Source organism: Candoia aspera, chromosome 1 (assembly GCF_035149785.1).
Source record: "Candoia aspera isolate rCanAsp1 chromosome 1, rCanAsp1.hap2, whole genome shotgun sequence".
NCBI classification, from domain to species: domain Eukaryota; kingdom Metazoa; phylum Chordata; class Lepidosauria; order Squamata; family Boidae; genus Candoia; species Candoia aspera.
This window is the reverse complement of record NC_086153.1, coordinates 275,200,622-275,225,406: the sequence shown is the minus strand read 5'-3', so window position 1 is coordinate 275,225,406 and position 24,785 is coordinate 275,200,622. Positions and strand designations below refer to the sequence as shown.

The 24,785-nt window shown below is 42.5% G+C and overlaps 1 protein-coding gene across 5 annotated transcripts in view; it reads left to right on the top strand.

The window, feature by feature from the left end:
- ACTN1 (actinin alpha 1) overlaps positions 1-24,785 on the top strand; it is a 111,765-nt gene that overhangs the window by 70,105 nt on the left and 16,875 nt on the right. For 4 of the 5 annotated variants that reach the window (XM_063289809.1, XM_063289808.1, XM_063289807.1 and 1 more), the window contains exons 8-14: positions 1,332-1,417; positions 13,762-13,854; positions 15,712-15,942; positions 16,966-17,113; positions 20,999-21,149; positions 22,168-22,276; positions 23,749-23,889. In XM_063289809.1, the coding sequence (XP_063145879.1) occupies positions 1,332-1,417; positions 13,762-13,854; positions 15,712-15,942; positions 16,966-17,113; positions 20,999-21,149; positions 22,168-22,276; positions 23,749-23,889 (959 nt within the window). Of the gene's footprint in view, positions 1-1,331; positions 1,418-6,680; positions 6,767-13,761; positions 13,855-15,711; positions 15,943-16,965; positions 17,114-20,998; positions 21,150-22,167; positions 22,277-23,748; positions 23,890-24,785 lie in introns of all 5 variants that reach the window. The other variant, XM_063289810.1, reaches the window with a different exon arrangement.

Genomic DNA, 24,785 nt, shown 5'->3' with positions numbered 1-24,785 from the left:
TGTCCCTCTGTATTTTAGAAATCAACACTGGCACTGAAATCTAGTTCTGTAGATGCGTTTTTTTCTGAGGCCCTTTACATTGCCTTTTCTTTCTTAAAGTTTGGGAGAACATTTTATTGTTTGCTAAGCTCTTTCTAGTTCTGTTTCCTTCTATCTAGGTCATGAGTTCTGAGAACTGTTAGAGTAGATCATAGCTATAAGCAGAAATGTAGGACATACTCTGCAGGAAGTATTAAAAAATAATACTTAAAATATTAAACAGTCTGACCACTGTTTGATTTGCTTAAACTTCTCTAATTTGAAGTTCTCAAGGTATCTCAGGACTACATCTCCCAGAATTCTCCAGCTACCAGGTCATTGGCTGAGGGACTCAAGGAGTTGTAGATCCAAATATTAGGAGGCACCACTTTGGGGGACAATGATTTAGATCAAGATTAAACAATGATTTTCTAGTGGTTAAGGCACCAGGCTCGAAACCAGGAGATGGTGAGTTCTAGTCCCACCTTAGGAATGAAAGCTGGCTGGGTGACCTTGGGCCAGTCACTCTCTCTCAGCCCAACTCACCTCACAGGTTTGTTGTGGTGGGGAAAATACGAGGAGGAAGGAGTATTAGGTACTTTCGCCGCCTTGAGTTATTTATAAAAATAATAAAGGTGAGATAGAAAATAATAAATGAACAAATAAAAAAATTTATGTCCATCTTTATGCCCTGGAAGTAGTTGTAGGTGACATTCGCAAGACCCCATGCTCTTTTACAGAGAGCCTCTGGGCTTGCTATGCAGTATCAAGGTAAAGAGCTTGATCCCAGCAAAACTCACAGAACAAATGAATGGTTAGACTTAGCAGTGTTTTTTCCCTTTTGTGCTCTAGATATTACCTTGCTCGTTCCTTATCTTCCCCTTCATAGCAGCAAAGAGATGCTGTGAAAAACGTTATATAACATTTGTCTGAAAAATGATTAGCACCTACTTCTCTAGCATATTGAAAACAACTGGCAAGTTTTAAGGGGGAGGAATAGCAGTTTCATTTAGTACAGTAGCCACCTAGGGGTCATATGTTCCATCTTCTTGCTGACCTATTAGACAGTTATTCTTCTGGAAGTGCTAATTTGCATATTTCTCAAAAACTTTTTTTTAATCAAGGGGAAAGGAAGCAGGAACAACTGCCCTTCTACACAGGAGAAAGCTTCTCCTAAGTACATCTGCAGAGGCCTTTGTAAAAAATGTGCAGGACCTAAAAAATAATTCCACTCTTCACTTGGTGCCCCAAATACCTCACTTTGCTCACTTCCTAAGTTAAGATGCTCTTTAACTTGAGGTTTTCTTTGACAGACATTGTTGGAACAGCCCGTCCTGACGAGAAGGCCATCATGACCTATGTTTCTAGCTTCTACCACGCCTTCTCAGGAGCCCAGAAGGTATCGCAGGATTCCAAGCTCCCTCCACACAGCGCACCTGGTCCTCTTGCTAATGTCCAGACCTCTCTCTCTCTCTCTCTCTCTCTTTCTTTCTCTTTCCTATCTAGCTACGGGCATCTTTGTTATTATTTGGGGGCAGCGTTGTCTTAGTGGTACTCCAAGTATATAGCAATCTGGGTATGCAAATTAATCAAATGCAGTTCTACAGTCAGTGATGTGGTACCAAGCTATTCTCCATACAAGTCTTGTGGTCTCTTTGAAAGCACTAGGAACTCTCCCTTGACCCACTGAATGTAAGCATTTCTCCCAAAGATGAGCCTCAGAAACGCTAACTTTGACCAGGGAAGATAAATATTTTGCAGAAGCCCAATTGTTTTTTCATCCACAGTGCCTCAGCAATGCAACTTTGTATTGAAGTACTGTAGAAGTTGACAGATATATAAACATCCATCATTTCAGTTGGTGCAGAATTGTTTCGCGGATCTGTCACAAGAATTTACCCTTCAGAAGAAATTGGCATAGGTAGTTCCCCTTGTTTTGCAAAACTGCACAGTCTTGGAAATGCCTAGATTTCCTAAAGAAGTATGTGTGCATTCTGTTTTTAATCCTCCGAAAATGTTACTCATTTCCCAAGTAGGAACTTGATGCTGAAGATTGTAGTTTAATGAATTATTTGTTCCTTGTTGTCTCAGAATTTGTCCTAGATCAAAGGGGCTTTGCAGTAGCTGTTCACATTTGCTAAGAAGTAAATGCGATTGAATTCAGTAGGAATGAATCCTGAGTAATTGCAGTGGACTACAGTGTAAATGAGATACTGCTGTTTCATGTCAGCTTCATGGAAGATTTAATATCAAGGTTCAGGCTGACAGATGCTTCCCATCTTTCATTTAGAAATGTATATGAACATGAAAACAGAACTTTGGAAAATTAACGATACAATTCCAAAGAAAGATGGAGCTTGAAAGTGGATCAGATAAGCTTAACTTTCCCAGTTTAAACTTGCAAACTGCTTTGAAAAGGTATAAAAATACACATGAAATTTGACTCAAGACAGTAATAGATAGAAGAGTCTCCAAAATCCCCTTAAACATTTGGGGAATATTTGCAAAAAAAATTCTGGAGTAAATGGCTTGAGTTTGCTCTACAGATAATGTCTCTTCTTAAGCAAACTTGCTTATTTATTTATTTATTTAGTTAGTTAGTTAGTTAATATTCCCGATCTCATAGGAATTCAAACAGTTTCCTTACCCTGGTCACCACCAAACATGTTAGACTGTGCTGAACTCAACTTTAAGATAGGCCTCCCCACTTTTGCTTTGAGAGAGATATGTAGCAAATCTAAAAGATTTGTTACTGTATTTCAAACCTTCCAAATGATTAAATGCTTTCAATGCAAAACACATTTCCAGTATTCCTCTATGATATCACTGGCCTTGTAATTGTGTTCAGTCTATCATATATTGGATGGTAATCCAATATCCAATCCAATTGTATGGCAAGGTTGCCTAATGATTTTTCTACATTGGGCAAGGGATTGATCCAGTGCTTTTTGCTGCACATGTCTGAAATAACAAGCATTCAATATTCCCCCCCACCCCCATTCTGCAGTTACAAACATGAGGTTTCTGGGGATTGGATATATTTCATAAGATGACACTAAGGGCTTATCTTTATTTATTTATTTCTAAAATTTATACTGCCGCCCATCTCCCTCTAAAGAGGGACTCTGAGCGGTTTACAATAAATTAGTCAATTAAAAATTAAAAACAGTAATCCTAATAAAACATAATATAATACAATACAATATAAAATGAAAATAGAAGATAAAAAACCAGATGGCTACAAAAGATCGTAAATACAGGGGGAGCACTCTAAGGTGTCAGCCATCCCCAAGAATGACTAACCCCCTCTCCACCCCAGGCACAGCGGTACAGCCAGGTCTTCAGGGACTTCTGGAAGGTCAGAAGGGAGGGGGCTAGCCTGACCTCCAGCGGTAGAATGTTCCACAGGGCAGGAGCTACTGCAGAGAAGGCCCGCTTCCTGGACCCTGCCAACCAGAGTTCTCTAACTGACAGGGTCCATAGCATGCCCTCTCTGCATGATCGGGTAAGATGGAGTGACGTGATAGGGATGATATGGTCCCTCAGGTAACATGGACCCATGCCATGTAGGGCTTTAAAGGTGATAACCAACACCTTGAATTGGACCTGGAAGCAAACTGGTACCCAATGCAGCAAGGGTGTTACATGTGCCGATCTTGGGGCACCAAGAATTGCCCACATGGCCACATTCTGGACCAGCTGTAGCTTCTGGATACTCTTCAAGGGTAGCCCCCATGTAGAGTGCATTGGAGTAGTCTATGTGGGAGATAACAAGGTCATGAGTGACTGTTTGAAGGGCCTCCTGATCCAGGAAAGGGCGTAACTGGCGCACAACATGAAGTTGTGCAAAGGCGCTCCTGGCCACGACTGCCACCTGCTCTTCGAGCAGGAGTCGTGAGTCCAGAAGGACCCCCAAGTTACGCACCGGGTCTGTCTGGGACAGTGCTATCCCATCCAGAACTAAAGATGACAATTTCCTGGATACGGAAGAGCCATTAACCCACAGCCACTCTGCCTTACCAGGGTTCAGCTGAATCCTGTTGTTCCCCATCCAGACCCCTACAGGCCCCAGGCACCAAGAGAGGGCAGTCACTTACCTCACCTGGGATGGAGATGATACTGATCAGCATACTGATGATACCTCATCCCGTGGTGACAGATGATCTCACCCAGTGGTTTCATGTAGAAGTTAAATAGGAGCGGAGAGATAACTGAACCCTGCAGCACCCCACAAAGGAGGGCGAGGGTCTGACCTCTCATTCCCTATCAACACTGATTGGGACCAGCCCTGGAGGAAGGAGGTGAACCAGCGCAAAACCATGCCACCCACCCCCAACTCCCTGAGCTGCCCCAAAAGGATATCATGGTCGATGGTATCGAAAGCCGCTGAGAGGTCAAGAAGAGCAAGGATGGATGCACTACCCCCATCCTGCTCCCACCAGAGATCATCCATAAGTGCGACCAATGTTGTTTCTGTCCCATATCCAGGCCTGAAACCTGACTTAAAAGGGTCTAGATAATCCGTTTCCTCCAGCATCCTCTGGAGCTGCAATGCCACCACTTTCTCAGCCACCTTCCACAAAAAGGGGAGGTAGGAGACCAGATGAAAATTGTCTAACACAGTAGGGTCCAGGGATGTTCTTGAGGAGGGGGTGCACCAGCGCCTCCTTAAAGGCAGTTGGGAACACTCCCTCTCCCAAGGATGTATTAACCATTGCTTGGGCCCAACCCAAATGTCACCTCCCGGACTGCCTTCACCAGCCAGGAGGGGCATGGGTCTAGATGACAAGTGGTGGCATTGACAGTCTGGAGGATCCTGTCCACTTCCTCGGGTCCAACAGGATTAAACTGTTCCCAGATAACTGGGTAAGTACGTTCCCTCGGTATCTCCTCAGAGTGTGCCTCACACTTGGAGTCCAACTTAGAACAGATCCGAGCGATTTTATCCTGCAGATGCTCAGAAAACTCTGCACGGCCCTGTAGGTGAGTCACTGGGCCCACCTTCCCCAAAAGGGAACGAGTAATCTTAAACAGGGCCGCCAGATGGCATTCTGTGGATGCAATAAGAGCAGAGAAATATTGGCATTTCACCACTCTTAACTGCCACAAGGTAGGCCTTAATAGCGGCTCTAGCTTGTGTTCGGTTGGATTTGGTGTTTGTCTTCCTCCAGTGGCGCTCTAGATGTCTCTTAACCCTCTTCAAAACCCTTAACTCCTCCATAAACCACGAGGAGTGCCGGGTTGGATGGGGCAAGAGAGGTCGCACAGGCGCAATCCTGTCCAAGGCCCCAGCCACCTCCCTGTTCCAGGCTGCGGCTAGGACCTCCACTGGACCATGCAGTAGATCCTCGGGTATAACCCCCAGCTCCTTCTGAAAACCCATTGGGTCGATCAGTCTCCGGGGATGGACCAATCGAATGGGTCCTGCCTCCCTGCAGAGTGGGGCAGCATAAGAGAATCAGGGCCACCAGGGTGTGATCTGACCATGACAAAGGGGAAAGATGTAACTCTCCCCTCAGATCACATTACCATTGCTCCAATAAGAAAACCAAGTCTGGTGTGAGGCCACTGTCACAAGTCGGGTCTCGAATAATCTGAGACAGGCCCATAGGTGCCATGGTAGCCATGAACTCCCGAGCCGCCTCTGAGGCACACCCCAGGGATGGCAAACTGAAGTCCCCAGAACCGTAAGTCTGGGGAACTCCACCGCCAGGCCCGGGACGGGCTCCAGCAGCTCAGGAAGGGAGGTTGCTATGCAGCAGGGAGGCTGGTACAGTAGCAACACTCCCAACTGCTCTCGAAAACCCAACTTGAAAAACTGGGTCTCACAGCCAGCCACTTGGGAGCAGCGCCCCTGAAGGCCACCAGAGATTCTGGGATGACGACAGCCACCCTCCTCCTCTGCCCCAGTGTCACAGCTGATGCCACACCTGAAGCCCCGTATGTCCAGAAGAATTACACATTGCATATAATCCATGTCCATGAGTGGCTGTTTCCCCTTAGCAATAACTCTCTTTAAGGAAAGCTAGCATGTTGGAGGAAAAGCAAGACTTCTTTGTTCTAACAGAGTAACGCTCAGTAAGAACGAAGTTCTGTTAACGAGAAATGTTCATCCATGGTAGTCGTGTGCACTTGGAAGTTATACTGATCAGAAGGGAGTGCTGGTAATACTTCCTAAGATAGAGCTTGGCTCTAATTTGCCAAAAGGTTTATTCAGTCAAAAGAGTGGTATAGTTATCAAGGTTTTCCACGCGCACAAAAGTTAGTAGTCAAGTAACTCATCCAAGGCAGTCACACTCTTGTTTTGCTTTGCTGGGTCTACTTTTCACCTGAAGTTTATTTCCTAGAAAGTTAATTTTCCCCATTTCCAAGTGGGTTGAATATACTGACTTTGGGGTTGTGTAAAGAAAAAATAATAACGTTCCGCAGTGTCACACCAAGCTGATGGGGTGGTGGTGACAGGTTCATGGAGTCCACAAAGCCAATTCTGCCAGTCACATTCTGATCCAAATTCCCAGCATTCCGCATGGAAATCTGTTTGGCCTGTTCTGCAGCGCATGATGGGAAGTTTCCCCCCTCTCTTATCACCCATGACTGTTTTATTTTATTCTGTGTGCTGCTTCTTACTTTATCCTTTCAACCTCTTCTCCTTCTTTGCACAGATATTATAGGCACGCTAAGGCCGGATGAGAAGGCCATTATGACCTATGTTTCATGTTACTACCACGCCTTCTCAGGTGCGCAGAAGGTGAGCCTTTACTCCTAACAACCCCCCTCCTCCTCCTCCTATTTCCTGCCCATCAAATTTAGAGAAAAATATTCTAAATTCTTACGGATATGGAATCCAGTGCTGGCTTTCATCTTGAACTCTGATATTATCATTCTTAGTATCTTGGGGATAAAAAAAAAAAGACCACTGAGTTTGCTGGCCAGTCTGTCTGTTTCTTGCAACACAGCAGATCTCTGCCTTTTCCTGGACAGAGTTTCATGCCTACAGCTCTCGGGCTGTATTCACACTAGTCCAAATTAAGAAAACACATTCTACTTTATTTGACAAAGCTTGTGTCTTCCAAGTGGGAAGTGCCCTCTAAGTCCCACTTTTCTCTGCAGGGTGCAGAATCCCTTGGGGCCTTTTAAGCCTGATTGTTCTTCAAGACTGATACAGCACTAGTCTACCATTTACAGTAGTGAAACAGTTGGGTGTGTTTAAAAAGGCCAGTTTACAGGTGCTTTAGTAGTGTGGCTGTAATTACCATTGCACTAGACGGCTGAGACCCATGCTGCAAGTCGTGCTCAGCCACGGTTGTCGTTCTCAGATGTTTTGCAACCACAAAGACTGCAGTGCGGAGTGAAATACTCCGTTTTGGGATCTGTGCGGGGGGGTCCTTTTTAAACTCCTCCAATGTTTCTTCTTCTAAAATTGATTTCCTCTTAAATGGAGTCTTCATACCAGCTCTTATGGAGAAGAAATTAGAAATATCCCATAAATGGAAGGAACCATGCCTCATTTTTCCCCTGAGAGGGGAAGAATTCGGACCAGGCAACCTTTAGCAGAAAAAGCTCTAGAGGCAAGGGTGAGCAGAGCTTCCGTTCTGAGCTTTCCCTCCAGGCTATAGTCTCTGTGTCTATATTGAAAAAAAAAACATTTGAGAAAAAGCTGTGCATGAATGACCATCACATATGATTTGTTCCCTATAATTGGGGGGGGAAAAGCCAGCCATTATTCAAAAGGTTTTATTTCTGTTTTTTTTCAATAAGCAAGAGGATTCCATTGCTATTGGCTGCATATACCAATAGTAGAGTTATAGATTCCAGCTTTTTTTAAATAGTTGTGGACATAAACTTGCTCTTTAGAATTTATGTAATCATAAAAACCAAAATCCCCTCTCTCCCATTGATAGTGTTTTAATAGCAGTGTGATCAGAGCATACCTACATGGAGCCCCTTAAAACAACATTTTTAAAAGAAGAGAACAGTTTCCCTTTTGCCAGATGCACCCTGGGCAAAAGACTTCTCAGGTCTCACCCTGAAGGTGCGGTGCTTTCCTCCACATTGGACATTCTTCCTGGGTGAGGAGAAAACTCCAAGGCCACCACCTTAGTACTTTAATGCACATTGAGATGGCCGTCCTACCTTGCTTTCCCCAACCTGGTACTCACCTTATATGTGCTGGAATACCTACATTAGCTGGGGAAGAATTACATTTACAGACCAACACATTTGGAGGGTGACAAGTTGGGGTACAGATGCATTGACACCTTTCCAAAATATCCAATTCTAAGGCTAGATTGAATTACACCGATTTCTGCATACGCCTTCTTTTCTTGCTTATCCTTGCTCCCACCTCTTTGTGGTCTTCTGCCACTCAGTGGTGTTCCTGGCATTATTTTTCCTTTGTATTATTTGTGATGTTTCCTTATCCTTTCAGTTTTGTTTTGTTTTTTAAACCCTCTGTAAACATCTCTCCACTGATTTTTCCATGCCTTAAAGCTAGCTGCTCTTCCCTTGACTTTTTTGTACTTGGGCACAACCTGTATTTGCTTTCTATGGATTCTGTTTCACTGATTGTGTGCATTTTGTAGGAGAACAGCAGTTTATGTGTGTCAATCAGAATTGGCATTAATGCATTTATCCATACCTGAGTATAAGATACCAAGGGGAAAGCAGCCTTTAGTCCATGTTCTTCTAGCTTCCCATTGGATCCTTCTGCTCTCTTAAGGACAGCTGATGCGAGGCTTAATCGTGCTCACTACCCAAGGCCATCCTCCTCTTTTTCTTGGAAATTTCACCCTAACTTTCCATTATATAATCTTATAATAACAATTAGCATGCACATTTTTATTCTTTTCTCAAATTAATTACCAAGCCTATAGGGTTTTAAAGTACGAATTTGCATTAAACTAAAATATTATAAACTGAGTTGAAAGTATAGACTCACTTCATGTGCAACTGATAGGCCATATTAGTTTCTGATCGAGTCGTTTTCCAGTAGTGCTTCTATGTCACCTTGGAAATGATAGAATGGGGCCTAAAACTTAAAAATGTACGTAAAGCCACTATTTAGAGGACATACTAGCAGTTCGAAAACATGCAAATGTGAGTAGATCAATAGGTACCGCTTCGGTGGGAAGGTAACGGCGTTCCGTGTCGTCATGCAGGCCACATGACCCGGAAGTGTCTCCGGACAACGCCGGCTCTAAGGCTTAGAAATGGAGATGAGCACCGCCCCCTAGAGTCGGACACGACTGGACTTTACATCAAGGGAAACCTTTACCTTTACCTTAGTGACAGCAGACCTTCTTAATGTGTGTATATATGTGTGTGTTTTAAAAGAACACATTTCACTCATTCTCCTTTTAACATAAAAAAGTTTAGTTTGAAAAAACTGGGATATAAGTCTTCAGGTTTTCAAAGACCTATATTACCGGTTTATTAAAAAGCTTACCTTAAACTTTTATAAAACTACTTCAAAGCTTAAGAGACAACATGGACTATAAATTCAAATATGTTCTATTCTAGAATGGTGCAGAGAACTTTGCTCAGTTCTGCTTGAGACTGATGGAAAACCCTCTTCTGTAAATATTCTGATGTTAGTAGAAGGCAAAGTATATATCAACATACACAATTAATTTTTAAACTTAACGTATTTACAATTAAGAGTTTTATTTGAATAGATCGATTTAGTTGTTTCACTTCTTTGGAAAGTAGGCAATTTGGTAGAAGTTTTTCAGCAAGTTTCAATGTGTTAACTGAAACCCTTGTCAATAAATAAATAGAAATATATACTTTTACTACTCACTTTAAATAACAATTCAGTGTTTCATTACCTTGAGTGATTAGGTGAACACTCAAAACTATTCCATCCACCAACTATTAGATCGTATGTTTTGTCGGCATTGTTATCCATCTTGTTAGAAGCTTTGCTTGGTTAGAAGGTATTTATCACAGAACAGATAACTGGTATAAACTTTATTAAAAGAAATTGACTGGATGATCAGCCTTCCCAACCTGGTAGCTGTGAAGGGAATTGGACAAAGACCGTGGGTTGGATGGGGGTGGGGTGGGGGTTAAGTCCAACGTATCAGCAGTGTTCAGATGACATGGAGTGTCTGGCCCCAATCATGAGTAAGTGCCTTACCTGGGATTGGTTATCAGCTAAGACAGAACTATTGGCTGCCCTAGTTATATCAGGAACCAATCACCTTGGGTAGAATTCCATACACCTTTGTGGTAGCTGACAGGCTTGTGCTTCCTGTTTTAACATTTCACAAAGACTCTGGTGGCTGACAAGCTCATGCTTCCTGTTCTAACTTTTCACAAAAAGCCCCTGACCAAGTAAGTTGTGTCAAGTTGGGGTGCTGGGGGTGGGTGGGAAGCCTTAGTTGGTTTCACATCCCTACCATGTACCTGCAAGGAAGTGAAAGAATTAAAACACACAGAAACAGCACAGCCACTCTAGCTTCTCCCTTTTATGTCTTGGGGCTGGAAGGGAGAATTAAGTTCAAGTTTGACCTTCCTTCAGGGCTTGTTTCAAATAAGGCAAAGATCCCTGGCTTAGGTGAGGTCCTAGCGCACTGGTTAACCCTGGTACACAGGAGACACAATGAGGATGACGCTGACTCAGAAATGTCCTGGCTGTAGGGCGTGCATGGCATACTGGGTCTTTCATTGGCTTGGTTAAGGATCTATTTTAAAGGGGATCAGGATGGGGGGGCTGCCCCTGAGGATTCGGTTCCTCTGAACCTCTTTCTGGGCTTGTTTCTGTTAGCCAGCAGGGCTAATGCATAGTGAGTGTGTAGCATTTTTTTCAGCGCAGGCCTAGGAACACATGGTTATCTTTTCAGGCTCCACCCTTGTTCTTGACCAGGTGACTTACTGTGATGTCACTCCATTTCTCATTCAGATTTCTCATTACTGCTACCAGCTCTGAAGGGGAGGTCACATGATCAACTTTCTGCTTCTTTCATTCTGTTATACTGAGTCTTTAAAGGTACAGGGCCCCTGCCTGCCATGATGTGTGTGTGTGTGTGTATGTAGGGTTGCTTTCCCTTCACTTGATTTGTATGTGTGTGTGTGTTGGGGGGGGTATATGGGTGTATCTGTGTATTTCTCTAAATATACACTTGCTTTGGTCAGTTTGCTTCCTTCCCTCCCCAGCTGCTTCTAACTTTCATAACCCTAAAGTGCATGAGCATTTTTAATGGCTAAATTGATATTTATAATGTGTTTTTAATACTTTGTGGATTTCTGGAAGTGAAGCCTTTTAATTCGGCTTTAGTGTTTTTTTAAGGTCCCTGAAAAGATGGATATAATAATATTGACTTTCACTCACTTACGGGTTAGCTTAGGAGCAAAGGAGATTCTGCAGTAACCATGTTTATTCTGTACATTCTTAATGGTATTAAAGCAAAGAGGTGAGCAAAACTTGTAAAATTTGCAGCTCTCAGAGCCACTGCAGTCTGGCATCTTTCAGGGAAATTCTGTGGATGTGTCTTTGTCCAAGCTATTATCATACTTAACTCAGTAATTAAAATAATGCCTCCTTTTTTACTGGACATTGGCCCAGAAAAATGGTACATTCTGATGAGTGAAATTTTAGGACAAATATAGCTTGGAAGAAAACTTTTTTACCGTAAAAATACAGTAAAATAAAAACCTTCAAAACAATTGAATCCTTGATAGATGAAACATTAATCAGTTCAGATAAGGGCTATATATTTCATCTATTACATCTATTTATTTATTTATCCCGCCTTTATTATTTTTTATAAATAACTCAAGGCGGTAAACATACTTAATACTCTTTCCTCCTCCTATTTTCCCCACAATGACAACCCTGTGAGATGAGTTGGGCTGAGAGAGAGCATATATCAATATTTTTCACTCTGCATTATACATATACAGTGCAATGTATTTTATGAACAGTTAATGTGAAGAAGTGAATTTTGTAACTTAGTGAAGTCCTCCCTTTCCAGAACCAGAGTGCCTCAAAAGAATAGCTACTTATAGCTGGAATTTTAACCTCCTCCCCATTAAATTGATTAAAAGTATTTGCATGAGCCAAAGCCCTGTGTTCTGTAAATGGCTGAGAATTTAATTATATTATGTGATATATCTAGAAGTAAGCATCAGTCAAAACAATGGGACTTAGTTTGGAATAAAATACATATCAAATTGTGCTGTCAGTATCTAGGTTGCTAGAAGAACCTTGTGGAATTTGAAAGCTTGTATTTTTGTTGGTCAAAGGCAGGTAAATAGAAGCAAATTATTATTATTATTATTATTGACAGAATTCAATGCAAGCCCAAAATCGTAAAAGTTTCAATGTTCAGAGGACAGTACTGCACTGCTGTCACTAGTTCTTTAAATAGAAGATGCAAATCACATATGCAAAATAATCAAATAAAGCAATGATATAATTTAACTATTTAATTTAATGAACAAAGACTGCAGAATACAGTTTTTAGGATAACATTTTTATAATGTCACTTTTAAACCCAGGGCACACCCATTTCCTAGAGAAAAAGCAAGAAAATGTTGCTGTTGTGTTGATCTCCTTTTCTGATATCAAATACTTTGCACCAAGCTGATTGTCAGGATCAGAGGAGATTTAAAACAACTGACTGTATTTTCTACAGAGTTTGATACCGATGCTACCTCTTTAATTTAGGGTAGTTTAGCCATTTATTTTAAAATAGGCATTTGTTCATTTTGAGTATTACCTATTATTTATGAATTTTCTCCTTGCCTCTTCACTAAAAGTTTCTAAAGCAAAGCCATCAGATGCCAAAAGCTCAGTTTTCTGCCATAGGCGGCCCCAGTATAATAATGTAAAGAAATTTCTGAACACTTTGGAACAAAGCTTGGGGTTCTCCTATAGAGATAATTTTAAAAAGGGGCAAGGCAGCTACCAGTAAAAGAAAAAAAGTCAATTATTTTTGCCAAAGAAGTCCTACAGTAGCAGAGGTGATTCATTTATTTTGGGAACTGTGATAGGATGCAGAGGATCAAATATGCTAGAGATTTGGGGGTATTGTTTGCTAGCAACCAATAAAACCCACAAGAACAAAAGAAAGAAAATATCAAATGGAAAGCAATCAGTTGCTCCTGCTTTTAAGACTGTCAAGTAAGTTTTTGGAAATAATTCAGTTGAAATATATTGTAGCATATATAACTCATGGCCATTGCCATTTTGCTGGGCAAACAAAGGGGCAGTGATGTCACATGTGTTATGAGGACATCATTCAAATTACACTAATCATGCAGTTTGCTCCAGTCACATGATTGACACAAATTTGCATAATTTGCACAATGATGTCATGACTTGTGTGACATCATCATGAGGCTTGTGCCAGATGCTTGTCCTCATAACAGCGCAAGGGATTGTCATGCAGTGTTTCTGTCTGGGGTCTGAATTCAGGGCTGGTTGCTCTTCTTCCTCTTATTTCCACTGGCTACCTCAGGCCCTTCTATCTTCAATAATTTTGATTCAGAGGATGAAAGAAACCATTTCAGATTGGACAAGTTCACATTCAAATTGAAATTCCCAGAATGTGCCTCTCGTCCTCATCTCCCAGAAGTGGTGGTACTAACAAGTCTTTGAAGTATAGAGAAAAATCTGACAAGGAATATTTGCTTAGAAACGGAGTGGACTCTCCCTTTTCTAGTAGGCATGTAATATGAAGCAGTGTGAAACATTTTTGTTAACACTACTTTTTTTTCTCTTGTTCTCTCTTGTCATAGGCTGAAACAGCAGCCAATCGTATCTGCAAGGTGCTGGCTGTGAATCAAGAGAATGAACAGCTAATGGAAGACTATGAGAAGTTGGCCAGTGATGTAGGTAGTCTTGCTTTCAGTTGTTTTGGTATAGCCAGGACGATTCTTTGGAACAGTTTAATTTACTGAAGGGCTGCAGCAAATGCAAGCGAAGGGAAGAAACAGAGCAGCACCGTGGTTTACAGCATGCTATCTTTATTATGTAGTAGATTCATATGGCCGCCCATCTCAACTCTGGGCAACTAATGATATTAAAAAAGCCAAAAACATATACAGTAAACATAAAATATACAGCAACCAGGAAAAACTTTAAAAACACTGATCCAGCATTCAACACAACCAGGAGACAGGCTCTGCCCCCCAGGGCGTGAGGGTCCAGCACAGAGCCAAGTCTTCAAGGCCTTACAGAAGGCCAAGAGGGATGGCGCCAATCTAATCTCCAGAGGGATGATATTCCAGAAGGTAGGCACCACGACAGAAAAAGCTCTTCTCCTGAGCCCAGCCAGCCAACGCTTCTTAGCAGTTGGGACCTGGAGCACGCCCCTCCTGACAGACCAGATGGGATGGGTAGAGACAGTCCCAGGAGAGTCAGTAGGGAACATAGCAAATGATGTCTTTGTGAACAATTGCAACAAGGGCTGTATGCTACTGTCATGGCTCTTGGGATGATTCCTGGAACCATGGCTTCATAGAATATGTACATTTCTCAGTATTTTATCCAAGTGGATTACATTTGTTTGTTTATTTAATTTCTATAGCTGCCCATCTCAGCAAGTGACTCTGGGCGGCTTACAATCATAAAAACCATAAAACAGTTAAAATAATTAAAAACAATTAGAAGTACAAAATAAATATATATGGTTGCCAAGTAAACTGCATGGATGTTAATATAGCCAAGAAATTGGGCCCTTAACACACTTTAAACCTATACCAGCAGTTCATATCACTAAAACATCTGAGTTCTCTAGTAATTTGCTTTAAAAACAACATACATACATTCTCTTTGATTGGAACGTACATAGAACCCAGGTTAAAAAGCCAGACATTAATAGATAAGAATAATAGATCATACAGATTACTTACCCAAGGTAAAACGTACAGATGCACATTATGACCCAATGTCAGCCTTGTGAGGTAGACCAGACAGGAAACATGGCCAGATGAGTTAATTCTACTTAATTGCAAGGTTACATTAACAGAATCTTGCAAGTCTGAAAGTACATGTCTCCCCCAATCCCCTTTATAGCCCAAGAAACTAGGGAGAGTCTCTTCTGAGCCTCTTGCCCCACCCACATTCCTGCTGCAAACTAAATTGGCTTTTATCTGACCGTTCCCTTGGTTGCATCTCTTCCCCCTGTCTACCAAGGTCATTCCCAAATACCATTACACCCAGGGAGAGAGAACCTTTGGGCTTCTAAATGTCGTTGGAGTGCTATCTTCAAGTCAACATAGTTCCGCAACACCTGAAGGACTGCTGGCTCTCCTCTCATGCTGTCCTCTTTTCAGAAAGGTCCCTACCTAATACTAAGCCTGCCTAGCAAAACCAGTCTCAAAGATGAATGCGCAAATTTGTCACGATGCTGGAAAACACAGAAGGGAAAAAGGCTCCCTCAAGTTGAATTTACTGTCTGTCCATGTGATTTGCCTGGCAGTAATAAATTTGTGTGGTCTTCTTCCAGGATATTTTTTAGACTCCCCAATCTAGCCAGAGATTTCCAAATAACCTCCCATCCAAATATTAATCAGTTTCAACCTACTTAATTTGAGGGAACTAGCCAAGCTTGTCTAGGTGCTGCTGCCTGCTATGGGACAAAATGCAAAACTCCCCAATAGAAATCTAAGTCTTGGCCAAATTAGTACTAGCTATGATATTTAGTTTCCAGCAATTCCCATTTTTTCCCTTCTTGGTGCTTTTAGCTGTTGGAGTGGATCCGGCGCACCATACCATGGTTGGAGAATCGAGCACCTGAGAACACCATGCAAGCCATGCAGCAGAAACTGGAAGATTTCCGAGATTACCGCCGCCTTCACAAGCCTCCCAAGGTCCAAGAGAAGTGCCAGCTGGAAATCAACTTCAACACATTGCAGACTAAGCTGAGGCTTAGCAACAGGCCAGCCTTCATGCCCTCTGAAGGGAAAATGGTCTCGGTGAGTGTGTTAGATTGATGAGTTCGTACACAATGACTTGGCAAAGTGGGTATGCCACTGTTACTGCTGCTTTCATGGGCCAGTGGAATTCAGCTTCCTAGAACTGAATGTATATTGGTTGCAGTGGGCCTTACTACAACTTATGGCATCCACAGATTATAAATTTCTAAATGGTACTATTCTAGCAGGTTGTCCCTTGTAGCTGTCTAGAAAACATATATCACACATAAGTCATTTTTTGTTTTAACCCAAGGTAACTGAGTAATAGGCTGAATTCATACACTTTTTAAAGGTTTTTGTTAGATTTAAATCTGTCTTTCTTTCATGAGCTTAAGATGGTGTGTGCAGTGCTCCTTCTTCCAATTTCCTCATGGTGGGAACCCTATGGGGGAGCTTGAGCAGTAGAGTGAGCTCCCATGGTCAGTGGCGGACCTGAACCTGGATCTTCCCAGCCTTAGTCCACCTTAACTGCTGTACCATGCTGGCTGTTTCAGAACAGAAATCTTGTAGCACCAAGGACCTCCATATTGGAGAAGGCATAAAACATCTCCCTAGATGATGACAGGAAAAGGCCACTTCTTAGGCAAACTTGCTTAGATAGAGAGGAAAATCTAAGAAGCACTGGAGGGAATTATATTTCTTATATTATTCGTTATCAAATTCTCTGAGCTCATCCTTCACCATCATATCAGTCACAGGATGGAAATGAAAATATATCCCTCTGCAGGAGAATTTCAGTCCTTAGCAACTTAAAATGTTTCCTAGTGAACCTCTCCAAATAATCTGTTACCTGGCCCAGTCCTTTCTGATTACTATAGTTAACTGTCTTTAGCTCCCACCTTGTATTGTCCCAGATCCTCTTGCTGGAACTTCATCACTTGCCTGCCAGGCTTTGCCAACCATTCATGGTGGGATTGTGGATTCCTCCATACTTAACTCTCACAGTGCTGCAGCATGTTTCACTTATTCTGAATCCATCTGCCCTTTCTTGATAGTAATGTGCTTCTGCTCTGGTCACTACAGGATATAAATAACGCCTGGGGTGGCCTGGAGCAGGCTGAGAAAGGCTACGAGGAGTGGCTGTTGAATGAGATTCGACGATTAGAACGACTGGATCATCTGGCAGAGAAGTTCCGGCAAAAAGCTTCCATTCATGAATCCTGGACAGATGGTAAGACAACATCTAAGCGTGTCCCATTATGGGGGATTTGTGAAGTCTAGGCAAGATAGAACGGGGAATGATAAAAACCATCAAATCAGTAGGAACAAAACACTGTGACTGTTTTATTTGGCAGGTGCATGTGCATTAGAAGGATGGGATACAACTGTTTATATACATAAATGTTAGTATTATTAATATATTATACATAACTCATTACAAGAACAGGAAAAGGTATCTACTGGTAAACTTTCAGGGTGTTTCCAGATCCCAGTTCTTAACCAAAAGCCCATAATTTGAGATGTGTACATGTGCTTCTCAAGACCTGTGTCAGTTCATTATCCTGTAATCACAGGTGTCCATTTAGTCAGAGCAGTTTTGGAAAGAGAAAAAATTCCATGTGCTTAATAGACATACAATAGTGGACAAAGTGGTCAAATATTTGTCTTCCCACAGCAAGTCAGGATATTCTACATTGGGTAGCCTCCTCCCATTTGCCCACAGAAGCAGGGCTAGAAATGTTTTGATCTTGCTTGTTGTGGGAAGGCACAGCCCCTTCCCTAATTCCAGCCCAGCTTTGCTCTGCTGAGCTCTATCAACCCTTCATGTGACCAGGACTCCCTTAGTTCAGTCACCATCCTTGAGCCAAGTGTCACTCTTAGCCTTCACAGGCTCATCATTGCTCCAGAGAGCCTGCACACTACGCATCCAATCCCCCCACTAAGGGCAGGGAAGCACTTGAATTAATCAATTGACTCCATCAGGAAATATGCCTCTTGAAGGTGCCCCAACTTATGAACATCAGATACTCCCCCAGGGAAGGCCATGGGATAATTAATTGGGCCATGGCCCCATGAATTCAGGCCGCCCCACTGATCACCCACCCCATGAGGGATGGAACAGCAGGAAGTGACAACTTAGGATTTTCTAGCCAGGTGTCCCATGGGGGAATATGGAAGAAGCAGGACTCTCACCAGCCTCCAGAACCAGATGGTAGCCTGCATAGATTTAGTCCCATGGGCAAGATTCCACTCATGCACCCTCCAGTGGATTCCCCTTCCCTTCCAGAATGTAAGGCTGTAAGAACCCAGAATCAGCCTTTTGAGGTAGGCCAGGCCAAGAAACAGACACCGCAGGGATTCCAGGAATGGTACTTTATTGTTTAGGTTCTGTTAACAGAGTCTTGAAAACTTGTCCAAGTTTCTCTCCATTCCATCTTATACTAAACAAAATCAAGGCTGGAGTTCTTTTGAACTTCTTTCTCATGCTTTCCTCTATCTCTGGACCATGTAATACCTTCTCCAAGTCCCTCTTTAACAGCTCATTCCTTCTTTCTCCCTTTAACTACTCTCTCATACCTTCCCCAGTTCAAAATTGCTTTACACCCAGTGAAGATGAAGAGCTCCCTCAAGTGGTGGCTCTCAGAAGCCCTGTCTTACAGGAGGAACTTATGGCCTTCTCACTAGGTCCAACTCTCCATAGATGTCAGGCTGCTGCCCACACTCAGTAGCCTGGGGCGTCTAACAGAAGCAATAGTAAAGACCAAGATAAGCTTCCTGGAGCCGATGAAGATTCTCAGTCATCCAGGTGGAATTGTCTGTAGGTTGAGTCATGGCAACTGGATTTCTTTCTTTTTGGTTGAAACGTTTCACTGCTTGTCCAAGCAGCTTCTCCGGTCTGGGCAAAGGTTGGTAAGGGGAAGATAATGTTCACATTTTGGACAGAGAAGATAGGTGGTTTGAGAGAGGGGTTAAGGAATCCATTCATGCCAAAGTGGAAAATCCTTCCCTCAATAGAGGCGGAGGCCTCAGGCACAACTTGTCCCCCATTTTTCATGCTGTTCTTTCATTAATCCCCAGGAAGAGTAAGACCACTTCACAAGTTTACCAGGAAGGCCACTCTTAATGATCCACTTGGGGATGAGCGAGGGATTTAGGAGCAAGACATCCCAAAGACAATCCACACCTCCACTGCACAATTAACAAGCCATTCAGGTGAAAGGGACAATGCAGCCACCCCGGAAGACACATATGGGGTCCCCTTACCAACCTTTGCCCAGACTGAAGAAGCTGCTTGGACAAGCAGCGAAACATTTCAACCAAAAAGAAAGAAATCCAGTTGTCATGACTCAACCTATAGACTTCCTGGAGCTGCACACAACACCTTCCACAAATTCCATATCAGGAGATAGGGAGTCAGCAGTTTAATTCAGCTAATGAAGGAAACAACTGAGCTCTTATCCTGGTTGAAGGAAATGTACCATGGCTCATGGCAGAACAAGTCCAGGGAATCCATGACATACCTGCAGACTGGCTCAGTTGCAAAGTCTGGACCCTGGTGAATGGAGTCTTGATCTCAGGGTGGTCAAGCAAATGTCTTTGATGTTTGGGAGACCACCAGTGCATCTTTGGCCAATATCAACCAATTACAAGCTGAAAAGTTTCATTTCATGTTTTCCAACCAGGGAGCACAAGCCACAAATGTTTTTAATACTAATTGGCCCCACCAATAGTAGACCTACCATAGATTTTCTGCCATTCCCACTAATCTCTAAGGCTCTTGTGACTGCAGTTATATGTGTGGAAATTGAGTAGGACCAGTTACTGATTCAAATAGCAAGGAGTCAGAGCCTGAACTTGGGAGAGTGCTAAGCCCCCAACTAAAAAGGGCCAAGTAGCAAGATCAGCACGATTGCTTGAGAAGAGGGGTATTAATTCATCTATTTTCCTGTCTTCTTGCCCCACAAGTGGATCTTTAGCTTATTGCCCCTGGAGTGGATAATTGTGGATGTCTTCAGATGTAGATGATCAGACTATAATAGATCTGCTCTTCTTGTCCATATTTAAACCCCAGCTACAAGTAACAGGGAAGAGATTCTCTGTGGATCTTTCTCTACCTAATTTATAGCTCTATCAGTTCTAGTGTTATGTGCTAATTGGTTTACGATCAAGCACACTGGAAAATGTGCTTGTTGTCTCTTGCTTGTTTGCTGCTGCAGGACACCTGGTCTGCAAAGCTTTACTGACCATGGTCTCCAGGTGGATCAAGGCTTGAATTAAATTAATCTATGAGACACAGAATAAGCCTGCCCCATGGGAATTCTGGGCCATGCCACTAGAAACACACCCTCCTTAACCACCTTTGACACTAGCACCTTACTGGGTTACACCTGTAAGGCTTCCACATGATCCTCCACTTCTTTCGTTATTAAAGTCATTTCTTACATTTCAGCCAAAGTTTCCTTTGGTGGAAGTTGCGGCAGTAAACGGCACCTAGCAAAGACTAGGGGCCCTCTGGATATAAGATCCTGCCCCAGGTATGCCCCATTATAAGACATCTTGATTTTGCTGTAGGAAAACAGTATATTGGTCTTACCATGAAGGTCCATTTTCTTTAGCAGAGACAGGGCATCCAGCTCATCCAGGCATGGGCAAAGTAGAGGGAAGATGTGCAGGGAGCATCAGTATCTACAACCAATTATACAAGTGTCACATATCACTCCTTATATTTACCTTTCTCAAGTGCATTTCCTTTTGTCTCTTTTTGGGCTGTCATGGTAACACTGGGAAAGGAGCTATCCCCTCCCACAGGAAGCAATGTTAGAAGATTTCAAAACATTCCAGCCCTGCCTCTGGTGTGGGAGATAGCCCCAATAGGATGGCTTTCAGCATGTCAGTTGTAGAAAATGGGAGGGCTGACAAGTGACTGAACTTATAGGGGATCAGACATTGCAAAATAAATATGGTGGCTCTGAGTCTGTATTTCACAGAACAAACCTTACTTGTTGCTAATATGATTGGCTGCTCTAAAGGAACTTCTGTTGGAGGGTACTTCTTATACCAGCTGGTCACTTTCAGGCCCTTCCTTCATTCACCTTTGTTGTCCACCTCTTGATAGGTAAAGAAGCAATGTTGCAGCAGAAGGATTATGAAACTGCCACCCTCTCAGAGATCAAGGCGCTGCTGAAGAAACATGAGGCATTTGAAAGTGATCTTGCTGCTCACCAGGACCGTGTAGAACAGATTGCTGCTATTGCACAAGAACTTAAGTATGGCTTCCGTATGCACGCTGTTTACTTTTTGCTGGGTGATGCTGTTCATCTCAAAGTCAGCTCTGCTGCTTTGTAAGCCCAGGTGTTAAGAGAAGCACTCACTTGAGCAGCAGAAAAGGAATGGGCCGTCAGGAAGAGAAAGGGAACTGTGCATTGTGGCATCTGACAAACCATGAGAGATACACAATGGGTGTGCATAGATTACATATTTCATCAGTCATTTTTTAGACTTAATTTTGTCTGCAAGCTCAAATAAGGATACCTGAGCCCATAAATCAGCCCTGTTCAACTTCGTACTTCCACTCCCAGCATTCCCAACCAGCATGGAAATAATAGTAATTGTCTCGAGGTCATCAGGTTAACAAAAACAGCTATCAGGAGGTGATTAAAAGTTTGCTTTGAGTTGAGCTCCATTTTTCATGATTTTGCAAATATTTATGTCATTTCCAATCTAGCTTATATCCTTGGGATTTCCTCCTTTCTGTATATTAACCAGGTCTGACTCATTTTAGCTTTTTGAGCTCAGCCAAGCCAATTGTGCTGTCCTCTAGCTGGGCAAGAGATAATTTAAGTTCAGATATAACAGAAACGAAACTTAATTGGGTGTAGACAAGGCAGGTGATTACATGCGTCTCCCCTCTCACGGTACTTGAATTTGCAGACATCTGATGACTAAGAAATTCAACGCAGATAGAAAAGAAAATGATTATTTCATTCAGTACACCAGTAGTGTATGAAAGTTGCTGATTCCAAAATTACGGAGGCTGAAAACTTTATAAAGTATGTCAAATGAAATCTTCATGTGTAGAAACGTTCTGGACCAAGTGGGTCAGAATGGGAAGCAGGATTTTAGGTTAAGTGGCCCTCATCTTGTCCTGCAAGACTATTTTTTTACCTTTGCATGTCATCAAGTTATTTATATTGTTTCATGAAAGATTTTGTATTAATCTTTTACCAGTGGGTTGGATAAAAGGTTTTTCTTTTCTCTTTTTTAAAAAAATCTTACTTTTGTTAGTGAGCTAGATTATTACGATTCCCCGAGTGTCAATGCCAGATGCCAGAAAATATGTGACCAGTGGGATAACCTTGGAGCTCTGACCCAGAAACGACGAGAAGCATTGGAGGTAAAAGATGCTTGCGCATTCTAAAACATTCCATTTTTTCCCAGTTTCCTGACAGTTCTCCTCTTAAACCTTGGGGGCAGGGGAGTCAAAATTGACTTAGTGGCCCATCATCTATGGTCATCACTAGGGAAAACTATCCAGGATTTGGAACTTGGGGCTCTCCTGATATTGCTGATCTGTAATCATTTTCAGCAGCCCTAACAAACCTAGCCAGTGGTGAAGATAGAGAAAATTGTATTGCAGTAAGACTGGAGAGTCTCAGGCCACAATTCTCCAGAAGTGGAAGGTGTTTTAAGAGTGGCTCTTTTAAATGACTCTTTGGAAATCATAATTCTATTCACGTATGGTGGATAGATAGTTAATTGGATTCGTAATAAGATCCTATTGCACTGCCTTGCTGCCCATTTCTGGATTCAGTTAATGCTTGTTTTGGCTTTAATGTTTTGGCTTTAATGTCCCAAAAACTATCTGAAGGACTGTATCCATGTATATTTAACATTATATTGTCTATTGATGACTTTCTGTAAAGTTCCCTGTTATCTGAAGCTTGATAAATAGCTGCTGGCAGAAGGGCTTGCTCAAGTCTGGTGCCTTGTTTATTTCATTTCATTTCATTTCATTTTCTCAGATGTATAGAGTGCTCCAGTCAGGAGATGCCATGTCATTTTAGCGTCAAGCAAATACCTTTTCTATTTTTCATGATCTTTTAAAATTAGGAAGCTCCCCAGATCACTTTATTTGGCATGTATCACTTTATTTGGCACTTAACTATTTCATTATTTATTGATTGTGTTTTTTAACCAATACTCAAAATTGTTTTGTATGTCCTCTTTTTGTTCAGTTTGATAGTAATTTCAGTTAAATGGTGCTAGAGAAATTTAGAATGAATGAATGAATGAATACAGAATGAATGAATGAATACAGAATAAAATATACATTACTGAGACCAGATTTTAAAGCTTATCAGACATATTACAGTATTTACACAACTGATTTATTTATTACACACACACACACACACAAGCACACATGGAACTTAAGAATCTATGCAGTACTTTGCTGTGTATTCCCCCATGCTCTGTAACATTTTTATCCTCAAAACAACCATCCTAGATCATTGCTCATTCTTTGTATAGATTAAAATACTTTCAGATTATCTATATGTCTAGCTGGTTTGTGGACTGTCTGGAGTAAAAGAGGAACATGATTTTGAAAGTACTGTTCTTAGAATACAAGGAAAAAGGATAAGCAAGAAAAAATACCCCAATGATGTAGTTAATAGGGCTGTGTAAAATGTTCCATCCTTACCATAAGTGTTCAAAATTGGAACACTTCTGAGATGCTCAGAGCAGTGCTGAAACACTTGTAAGGTCAGAACATTTTTCACCTCACTATATAGGTTGTTCAGTGTTCAAAAGAATGTGATACCATTTTTGTCTAACTTGCATTATTTTTCTCTGGGCTCATTGCAGAGAACAGAAAAACTGCTGGAGACAATTGATCAGCTGTATCTAGAATATGCCAAACGAGCTGCCCCTTTCAATAACTGGATGGAGGGGGCCATGGAGGACCTTCAGGACACCTTTATCGTCCATACAATTGAGGAGATTCAGGTATGGATGTTTGAGATACAGTCTTTGATTATGGTTGGTGCATGACATTTGCTGATTCTGACTCTGTCTGCTAAACAGGAAATAGCTTCTCTTTTCCCACAGACATAGGCAGGTAACAGCAGCCATCCCTAAATGGACGAGAACTATTGGTGGATGCCAGTCCATACCAGATGTATAGCCTGGAACAAATGCAGAACATGAAGTAAAAAGAAGGGGTTTCCCAGTCTCTTGCCCACACCCTAGATCTATTTTCTGATATTTGTAGGAGTAGAAAATCAGTCTGTATCAGTTTTTCTGATGCTAATCTGCTGCTGTACCAGCCTCCCTGCTGCATAGCAACCTCCCTACCCGAGCTGCTGGAGGCCGTCTCGGGGTTGGCAGTGGAGTTCCCCAGGCTTATGGTTCTGGGGGACTTCAATCTGCCATTCCTGGGACTTGCCTCGGAGATCGCTCGGGAGTTCATGGCTACCATGGCAGCCATGGGCCTGTCCCAGATTATCCGGGATCCGACTCGAGAGTGGTCACACCCCAGACTTAGTTTTCTTGTCGGAGCAGTGGCAATGTGATCTGAGGGGAGAGTTAGATCTGTCCCCATTGTCATGGTCAGACCACACCCTGGTGACCCTGAGATTTTATTGTGCCACCCTGCTCCGCAGGGAGGCTGGACACATTCGATTGGTCCGCCCCTGGCCACTGATGGACCCAGTAGGGTTTCAGAGGGAGCTGGGGTTTATTCCCGAGGGCCTGCTGCACGGTCCAGCAGAGGTCCTGGCCACGGCCTGGAATAGGGCCGGGGCCTTGGACAGGATCGCGCCTGTGCGTCCTCTCTTGCCTCGCTCGACCCGTCACTCCCCGTGGTTTATGGAGGAGTTGAGGGTTTTGAATAGGGTTAAGAG